General features: G+C 35.2%; 1 protein-coding gene across 16 annotated transcripts in view; it reads left to right on the plus strand.

Moving 5' to 3' along the window:
- The window catches only part of LOC107078615 (dentin sialophosphoprotein), a 33,336-nt gene extending 23,497 nt beyond the window's left edge, over positions 1-9,839 (plus strand). For 13 of the 16 annotated variants that reach the window (XM_069195097.1, XM_069195105.1, XM_069195101.1 and 10 more), the window contains 15 exons: positions 62-124; positions 353-397; positions 877-921; positions 1,251-1,295; positions 2,034-2,078; positions 2,387-2,419; positions 3,875-3,916; positions 4,252-4,290; positions 4,452-4,499; positions 5,261-5,305; positions 5,523-5,567; positions 7,026-7,061; positions 7,347-7,382; positions 8,549-8,593; positions 9,326-9,839. In XM_069195097.1, coding sequence (XP_069051198.1) covers positions 62-124; positions 353-397; positions 877-921; positions 1,251-1,295; positions 2,034-2,078; positions 2,387-2,419; positions 3,875-3,916; positions 4,252-4,290; positions 4,452-4,499; positions 5,261-5,305; positions 5,523-5,567; positions 7,026-7,061; positions 7,347-7,382; positions 8,549-8,593; positions 9,326-9,360 — 647 coding nt within the window. In that variant the 3' untranslated portion in view covers positions 9,361-9,839. The remainder of the gene's footprint in view (positions 1-61; positions 125-352; positions 398-876; positions 922-1,250; positions 1,296-2,033; positions 2,079-2,386; positions 2,420-3,874; positions 3,917-4,251; positions 4,291-4,451; positions 4,500-5,260; positions 5,306-5,522; positions 5,568-7,025; positions 7,062-7,346; positions 7,383-8,548; positions 8,594-9,325) is intronic. The other 3 variants (XM_069195098.1, XM_069195108.1, XM_069195107.1) reach the window with 3 other exon arrangements.
- The last annotated feature ends 330 nt before the right edge of the window (positions 9,840-10,169 follow it).

Here is a 10,169-nt window from a genome sequence, read left to right on the forward strand (position 1 = left end):
AAAAGCATTTAAATGGTAAGATCATTATCCGCTGTCAAAGAATATATTCATTTCTTTTCAGATAATGTGGGTGTTCAGGCAAGTACAAGCTCACAAACAGAACCTTCATCTATGGATTTTACAGGTATGTTAATAAATCATCATTTCGAAATGTCCTTATTCTGACAAACATTTGATCAAAGAGACCCTCATTTTTTTAATTATATTTACAATAATTAAAGTTAACGCAGCCACAAATGACACTGATATGTACTGTATGTACCACAGACTTAGTTCTGTTCTTAATAGGTACTCTGCAGAAGCGTCTTTTATACTTTATTACTGACTGACAGTAAAATGCTTTGCTTTGTAGAAGGCGGTACTGATCTGGCCAGTAATGACTCTTCAAATTCCAACGGTAGGAAGAAAAATGGAAAAATGCATATTTTCAGACCATTGAAAATATATTTTTTTATATAATACAAAGCTTATACCCTTAAAATGAAATTAGTCCCTTACTATGTTCACAGCCAGATTTTTCTTGTTTTTGTACATAGTTCATATTTTCTCATTTCATATTTAATATGGAAAAACCAATAAAGATATTGTTTAATTTGAGTACTATGAAAAAATGACTGTTATTTTAATAAAGGACTTAGTACATTAATTACAAAAAGTGTAATATGAGGAAGGTAAAGCTATGTTTTATTTTATATCAGGTGGTTATATTTGATACTAAATCCTATGAATCTTGTTCTTTTACATTTTGTCTGGCGATTGACAACATTCTGTTATGTAAAAGGCCACTAATAAACACTGTATATATATGAACATACACTGAAATACTCATTTGTTGCAGTTTAATGCCTTTCAGTTTCTGAAACATTTGTGTTTCAGGCAACGGTAGCCGGCAAAGACCTGTATCACACACACATCTTCCAGGTGCGTCCAGTGATGATACCTTGATTAACTCTAGATAATGAATTCCAGAATGATTAATTAATGTTTCATTCTAGGCGGATTCTTATTGCCTGGGCTGCATCAATTACCAATTTGCATTGATTTCTTTGGTTGTTGTGCATACCGTACGTGGGATCAGCCTGGTACTAGTTCCTACACACACAGGAAAATGGACTGCAGTAGTAATACTCTAAACTCTGCAGTGATATTGACTAGACAAAGTATGGAGCTGTTATTTTTTTCCAAATAAACAATAGATGTGTAATACTTCCACTTAGCATGGATTAAGTGTTATGTTTTCTTTAACACAGGAACAATGAATCACCATGGCACCTCCTCAGAAATACAGTCTGCAGGTATTTCTTTATGAACTTTCAGATATTCCCACATCATCTCATTAAGTAACCTTTTTTGTGAAGGAAGCATAAATGTATCGGCATATTGGTAATAAATTGTGTGCATATTACTGTATATTACTAATATTTTTCCTTTTCTCTCAATACTTGATTTCCAATACATTTTCTTTAAATGATTAATTTCAAATTTAGCTGTTAAATATGAATTGCAGCTTTTCTTTACTTCTGATGTGTAGAATTTAAATATAAATCAGCAACTAATTTTCTGGACAATGACTAACTTATCCCACATCTTAATACAGGGGATTCTCTAGAACAAAAAGTTTTTTTGAGCCTTTTACTGATGCACATTTTTATTCATAATCCTCCTTATTGAAATTCTAGAAATTAATCAGAGACAGAATATATCAAGCAATTAGTACATTGACACCATGCGTGAATTGTAGAATGCATTGAGGAATGCATTTCCACTAATAACTTTTCCTAAGGATTTTTCTTAAAGTTTACATGATGGAAATTATTAGGTGGAAGTATTCTGGAAAGCGCTCTGTAAGTGTAAAGAATTGTTGTTATTATTATAACAAGAAAGAAATCAACGAAAAGATATAGAGGGTGGGATATGCAGAAGTTACGTACTGTATATGCATACAGTACCTCAACTGTGGTATACAAATAAAAAAAAGAGGGAATTTAAGATGTTTACTTTCTCCCTTTGTCCTCTAAATGTTATTGCTTCAGTTGATACAGGTACAGGAGATATTCAGAGCACTGGTTCACACATAGGTGAGTTAACTATTAAATGTACAAGATACTGTCCTTCTACATTTGACTTCTACATTAATATGAACTTTTTATTCCTAGTTTGCTTGGTGGCATGCAACATTTTGAGTTACACTCCAACGGGGCCTGGTTTCACTTTCCTTAACATCTCATCAAACTTCTCACTTAAGCATTGCATTTGATTTGAGCGGTTGTTGAAGCGAATGTACTGTATGATATTTTTAGAATCTTGGACCTTCTCTGTTCAAGCATAGTAATCCGTTTTTCTTCGTTAAATTCTTGTTCCTAAATTGTCATTTCTATCATTTTAGGAGCAGGCGCAATTCATCAGCCGGACTTCACAGGTAATGGATTTCCGCTGTGTCACCATACTTTGCAGTGAATTTTAAATGTAATGAAAAACTATCATAACGTTTGGAAATTATCACACAAATCATTGCCAGCAGCCATATCACTCTGCAACTCACAACGGGCAGCCCACTGAAGCTCAGCAGCTGTGAGCCTGGTCAGTACCTGGATGGGAGACCTCCTGGGAAAAACTAAGGTTGCTGCTGGAAGAGGTGTTAGTGGGGCCAGCAGGGGGCGCCCACCCTGCGGTCTGTGTGGGTCCTAACGAGCCAGTATAGTGACGGGGACACTACACTGTAAAAAAAAAAAAAAAAAAAAGGCCCCACCCTTCAGATGAGATGTAAAACCCTGGGTGTTTCTTGAAAAGAGTAGGGGTGTAATCCTGGTGTCCAGGCCAAATTTCCCATCTGCCTTTACCAGTCATGGCCTCCCAATAATCCCCACCTTCAGTACTGTTCTCCTCCCCACTGATAGCTGATGTGTGGTGAGTGTTCTGGAGCACTATGGCTGCTGTCCCATCCTCCAGGTGGATGCTACACACATTGGTGGTGGTGGAGGGGAGTCCCCATTACCTGTAAAGTGCTATATGTAAGCTAATATTACTACTAAAAAGACAGTAAAGAAAATGGCTTGAAATAAAAGTAAATTATATGTGATACAATTAGGATGTCTTACAGTAGGCACATTTGTGCATACACTGTAAATCTAGTTAGTATATATAAATCTAGTATATAATATCATTATACCTATGTACAACCCATCTGAGAGATGTGAAGCATACTGTCCCAGCAGCCACACTAACAGGCCATAATCTAAAATTACTTCACCAATTGAATTAAGGGGAAAATTTAAGCAAGTAACAATGAGCGAACCTAAAGTGGAAACTAGTGAGGACACGGCGTTAACATCCCAAGAGTCTTTCATGTCCACAGTCCCATTACTTATGCATCGGGTTGGAAATTCTGCTCCACAGGGACAATCGCCACCATCTGGCCCAGAAACAGCACTTACAGTACAGCTGCAACCATGTTAATTCCATGTGTCGTTTAATCCGAGAGGTTCGATAGCTTTCAAGGTTATTTTGATGGATTCTTTTATAGCATTTTGACATGGGATATTTACTTACATGGGGTGTTTAAACATGAGATATTGTATTTAAGGTCGAATATTTATGTTTTGTGATATTTAATTATGATTTCCATCACATGTATTTTTGTCACTTTTCTCTATGACAGAGCAATGTGTCCTTGTTATGTGTTTATATTAATGAAAGATTGCCTATAGAGCCATTGTTACTTATCCAAATTAAGCCTTCTATCTGTTTTCCGAGTTCTGTATTTGATATATTTATTTATTATACTCATACATTAATGTAATGTATATTATACTTACTATATAGGATATAACTGGAATTTCAAATTGCATTAATATAGTTTTAATCTGTATTTCAGGTCCAGGAGAGCTACAGAGTTCAAGCTCACCAGATTCTATGGGTAAGTAGAGGCAAATCATAGCAATGGGATATTCCAAATATCACAATCCTCTTGTGAGGGTGTGAGAGCACTAACCATTACTCAATGGTGTAACATTTTAGTTACACCATGGTGATAGGTGTTAGGTGATATTTGATTCAGCCTTGTCATTCGACCCACACGTGTAACATATTGTCAAAACATCACTTTTCACCTCAGAAATATTGCCAGTAAGGAAATGCAAGGAATGTTTGATGCTTTGGGAAGTTACTTAATTGGGTCACATTATCTCTCAAATAATTTCCTAAAGCTTTTTTAATTTGATAATTTAGCAACTTTTTTTTTCCCTTTCACAGGGATTGCAGCTGTAACCAGGGCTCAGAGTGATGTAACAGGTTTGTGACACTCAATCACAAATACACCTGACAGCATTAGTTCCAATATTAAAAATGATTATTTAGGGATAAGCTCTCCCTAAAAAGACTTGTTGTGTAGTGTTTGTGCCGTTCCACTGTGGCAAAGTTATTGGGATAACTATTTATTTTGCACTGTTTAGGGAGAGAAGATAACTCTGGAGCCAGCACAGGCATGACAGATTCCACAGGTAAGACAAACTAAAATCATTTTCACCTTCAGAAAACCATAACTGTGCAAAGTGATTAAATCGTCATCAGATCTAGCTGTGTTACCTCACCATAATGTTCATTGTCAATAAATTGTTTATCCCTGTTGTGTGTAGCACAAAAATAAAATAGGATGAGGATGATTATTTATGACATTAGCACTTGTATCTCAATAGTGAAGGTCTACACTGACATAGCAATGTGATGTATTTGGTGCATAGTTACTGAAATCCTGTTGAAGCAGGCAGTAGCATGTAGGCTATAGTGTTATGGGTGCAATTTCCTAGATGGGGTCTCTGCATTACCCTTGAAAACGGAACTTTTGGAAACATACTGTACAAGGCTTTCTGCAGTCTTGACTAACTATTTCACGATTACAGGGGATACCCTCAGTGTCCTTGCTAAGTCAGGTTCATCTCGTAAATAGAACTCAGTGTAAGACCAGTTGGTCTGATGTGTAAAATGGGAAAAGAGCAGGGGTGAAGTAGGCTTTGTAGGTAGGAGCCATAATACAGAGTCATTGAACGAATTTCCCCAGGTTATTTTACATAAACCAAAGACATTCCTCCTGGCTTAGACTTCTCCATTACACCCGTCAAGGTTTAAGCCATAAAAGTCATTTCTCTTCTTAACTGGAAATACATTTGTTGCAACTCTTGACATTATATGTACAGTTGTTCTGTGTGTATTATTTTTAACTAATATGCTTTTGCTCTCATTTCTTTTTGCTGCTTTGTCTTAGGTTTGGTAGAACAGCAGGGTTCAATCATTCACACAGAATCACCCAGTAAGTTAAGATTACAATAACAATACAAACAATACAATACAAATAAATACATAATAAAAATGCAATACAAATAAAAAAATGAAAGTGCCATTTTTTTATCCCTTATATCTTACCCTCCAAAAAATGTCTCTTATGATCTATTTGATAATTTCCATACGGAAATACACCGAGCAGGAATTTGTTTCATTTTATGAATTGTTTTAATCTGATATTTTAGTTACAGGAGATCCACATGGCACCATTTCTCAAACGGATTCGACGGGTAGGTCTACTGACATTTTTTTAAAAGACAGCTTGAATTTCAATTTTATGTTGTTTTTTTTCTTAGATGTTCATCATTCAAGTCTTTCTTTTTCGTAACACACATAACACACACACAGGGTTTGGAATTCCAGAATATCTTTTTCCATTATGAATGTTGACAAGGATTGCTGAAGGAAGACAAGACACTCTGACACCAGTGTGTGGTAGTGGTAAGAGGCTTTGAACTCGTAATTAGAATTATCGTGGTTCAAAACCTGGGTAGAGTGCTGTTGTTGTACTTTGAGTACAACATGTATTTTATTTTATTTGATCATTTTATTAAATGATATCAATGTAAGTCTCTCTGGAGAAGAGGATCTGGTAAACATCTTTTTATATAGGAATAAGTAGAGGTTTATTCCGTGCTGAAAAGAGAAGAAAGGAAACACAACGTTTCAGCTGCGGAGCCTTCTTCAGGTGTGAGGTAGCCGAAACATTGTGTTTCCTTTCTTCTCTTTTCAGCATTGAATAAACCTTTACTTGTTCCTTTGCAGCCTACGCATGCTGATGCAGCTACCCACCTGAACTACCTTTTTATTTAACCTTATACTGCCTCCGCACCATATTTATATAGACTTGTCATTTTCTAAATTCTAGAACTATTTTGGAGTCTTATCTGTTTAAATCACTTATGCCTTTTTTCCTCATCCACACACACAAAACAATAGACCCTAACATTTTAACTAGACTTTTTAACCCTACAAATAGATATCCCCCATAATAGTTTTTGAACGTTTCCCAGAAATTATAGGCATAGTGTGTGTTAGTAGTAATGTTCTCATTCAAGTGAGAAATTAGATGTTCTTGGTCATAGACATGTCCATTACACCTGCCTCTGCTGTATTCTGTAACAAACCCACACACTTCATTTCATGCATAGGTCCATTTAATGAAAGAATAAGGGCACACATTTGACCGTGAATTAAGATATTTTTATTTTAGCAGCTATGAAGACTCATATCAAGTGAACCCTCACAGGCTAGCAGATTGGGCTGTTGGCATGTTTGGAAGAAGACTCTTTCTAATATTGCATACAAATTACAATAACCCAACAGCATCAGTCAGCATTTTGCTTCCCTGTTCAAATACATTTATGAAAAAATAGTGGATGCCGACTGCCTCTTTTGTTAGCAATTTATGGGGTTCAGAATATCCCATCGATTAATTGACAAACCCGTTTAACAAACCTTGTGGTCTTGTAGGGTCTGAAATGCTGATAATGAGTTTCAGACTAAAAGTTTCTTGTGCCATCAGTTTCAAAATGTTCTGAACTTAAAGCCAAGTGAGAGTTACTACTGTATGTGATACAGCAGCACAATTTAACCACTAAAATGGCCTGAGGTCTCGCCTTAGAACCAAATTAAAATAATCATGGTTGTGATATTTTAACCCCATATTCATTTCTTTTTTAATACAGTTACAGCAGACCCACGTGTTATCCGTGATCGTTTAAGTAAGTTCCCGAGAAGACTTTTTAAAGACTTTTCGTCATTCTTCCAATCTGTCCTCACATGTTATATGGACACATACTGTACCTATGCCATTATAAATGTACGGATGTATATGATATGAATAGATAGAAAAAAGGTTATGTTAAGAAATGACACATTCTATAACAGTTGATTCTAGAATAGGTGAAATTTGTGGAATATGAATTCCAAAGAAAAGTATGACTTCAGAGTAATATGAATTAATATGAAATTGATTTTTGTAACAGTTTTTTTTTTTGCCTTGGTAGGTAATCCAGGCACCACTTCCCAGACAGAGCCAGCTGGTAAGTTTCATGGTAGTTAATTTGAGGGTTAAAATCTATGGTATTACTCTCTAAGAGCCTCAAGCGTGGTTGCTGGCACAGTTAGGATGCAGACATTTCAAAATAGTAACAGCAATATATACAGCGAGGACATATGACAGGTTACAATTGGATTTTCCAGAACTGGCATATTTTTCCTTAGTCATCATCACACCTACATGGAGGTTCCCAGTGGGGCATACTGGCTAATGACCTCATTATTTGTTTTCCAAAAAGAAATTGTATCCATTTTTTAAAAAATTCTCAGCACCAATTTTAGGAAAAAACAGCAACGTTTTTATGCAGAAAACCGTCTGAAAGATTGTATAAACCTTTCGCATCTCTCTGAAACCAACACAACTGATTAAGCATGAGGGGCGTACCTACTGAAAATGATAAAGTATGGTGTCGACATCTCCTACTTTTAACATCTACAATTCAGCCTGCCTAATGGGGTCTTATATGGACGAATAGCAGAACTGAGCAGAAGGTTGTTAAGAGCAACTTTCAAATTAGAATCATGAAATGAATATTATATGCTTTTATATTATAACAAACCCTCCCGATTCTGCGCCAGCCTGAGGGATCAAGCTTATTTTAGATGATTACTAGAACTTTGATTTCTGTTCTTAGCTTTAGTTGATTGATATTATTTAAATTAACGTAAATGCATTAGTACTTTAATTATCATATAAGGGTGGGTTACTTGCCACTTTCAAACCATAGACTGGTACTATACAGTATACTGTAGTATACTACTATTATTACTTAATTATAATTTAGTAATAATAACCATAATTTAGTGCTATATACTGTATTGTACTAGTATATAATACTATATAGTGTAATACATTATGCAACAGTCTGGGATGGACTTATATGCGCAGTTGGCTATTTGCAATGGTTCTCTGCACCCAACTCTCCTGAATGTCAAGACCCTACGGTAGTAAACACCATTGCCAGTTGATTCTGACCATTGGATATTGCACAGCAGTCACACTTCAGGCAACTGTTTTCCATTTAAAACCATTTAGACTAAGTTATAATGTTTAATCCGGCAATTGTGTGCACATATGTCATGGTGTGTTGAAACCCGAGTAGTTGCTCAAGAGCTCTTTTCTTTTCTTGATTTTGCCTGCTTTTTCCAGTTTCCACTGGTGAACAGTACATCACCTCTGGTCAGGGTCCTGAAGGTGGGTTACTGGGAAATTCATCTCTTCCCTTTTCGTATTTAATGTTTCTGTTCTCATGGACTATGTGTAGACTTATGTAAAGCTGCACTTGTGTATTGCTTGAAAAGCAGAACACTATTACTAGACAAGGATGAGATGGGACTAGACACGTCCTATAGTCAGTCTATATCTGCAGATTATTAGATGTCAAAAGAGCAAGTTGGATCATAAAATCATTAATTACTCCATAGTTGTGAGCAGCAAAAACCTACATATCATATTCCACGGAGAAAATATTTCCAATTCTTGTGCATGTTGATTAAACAAGTTAGAAAGTAAGACAATTTAAGTAACTCCAGTAGACCTTGGCACAGATCTGAAACCTTTCCTTTGTTCAACACTTTTTTTGAACTTTTGGGGGGAAACAAGAGCTAAAGGTTAATATTAGATTGAGCAGATGATTACTGAATGAAACTTCCGAGCTCTCAACATCGGTAAGCCAGAACATACAGTAGATAAAAATACTGTTGTTGCAGGAATTAAGACCACTCTGTAGTCGTAATTTGGCATATTACAGGCCATTTAAATCTGCACCTCTGAAGCAAATTCTTAAATACTGCAAAGTCTCAACATCTTTATTCACTACAGAGGTGAAACGCTACTTCTCAGAATATATACAGCTTTCTTGTGAATATTGGCACAAGAAGTGAATCACACTTAATATGACTTGTTTTTTTTCTCCAACTGCTGAAGGTGCAGAAAATGTGGAATTGGAGGATACCTGCTGATTTCCATATTAAACCTCGTGTCAAGATCCTACGCTACAGCCTTGAGTGTACAGAGCAAACCGACTGGAAGAAAGACAGTGGTGACCCAACTGTTTAATAATATAATTTTTGAACCTATTTAAAAAAGAGCCAAGTTACAATGTTATCTTTTATATTCATTTTTTGTTTTATCTTGCATGAGGTCTAATAAAAAAAGACAACTGGATAATCAAATATTGGCAGTTTTAGGAAACAATTGTGGTATTTAAAACATAAGAAGCCCTCATCCCCTTGGAACCTAGCAAATTTTGTAAAAAAAATGACAATGTTAAACAAACTATTAAAGCTTTATTATTATTTTGTAATGTGCACAAGTGCAGTGTTAGTTTTGTTAGCAAATATCTGAAGGATCTGATTAACAATGTACTAAACTGTAAATTGACAGATATATGTCCTTTGAAAGCATTCTTTACATTAAAATAAACTATTTGGAACATCAACTTTAGTGATGCTTCTGATCACTAATTTTTGTAGTTAAAAAATGATTTTTTCAGAATTTTGTGTGTGCAAAAATGTTCCTTTTTAATACAATCGACATCTTATGACCGAGTATTTTTCTATATTTTCCTTGTCATGCCATAAATTAGTTATAAGAAATTTTACCAACATTATTTTAAATGAAAAAGTAAAATCAATAAAGCTAGTTTATTATCTACTTTCATATTAACATTTCAACACAATGCAAATTTCTCCATTTGCCTTACTTTATAAAAGTGGATTCAGTAATATTAAGCTGAATTTTTTTGTTTCAGATTGCAAAGGCAAAATAT

Source organism: Lepisosteus oculatus, chromosome 10 (genome assembly GCF_040954835.1).
Source record: "Lepisosteus oculatus isolate fLepOcu1 chromosome 10, fLepOcu1.hap2, whole genome shotgun sequence".
Lineage (NCBI taxonomy): Eukaryota > Metazoa > Chordata > Actinopteri > Semionotiformes > Lepisosteidae > Lepisosteus > Lepisosteus oculatus.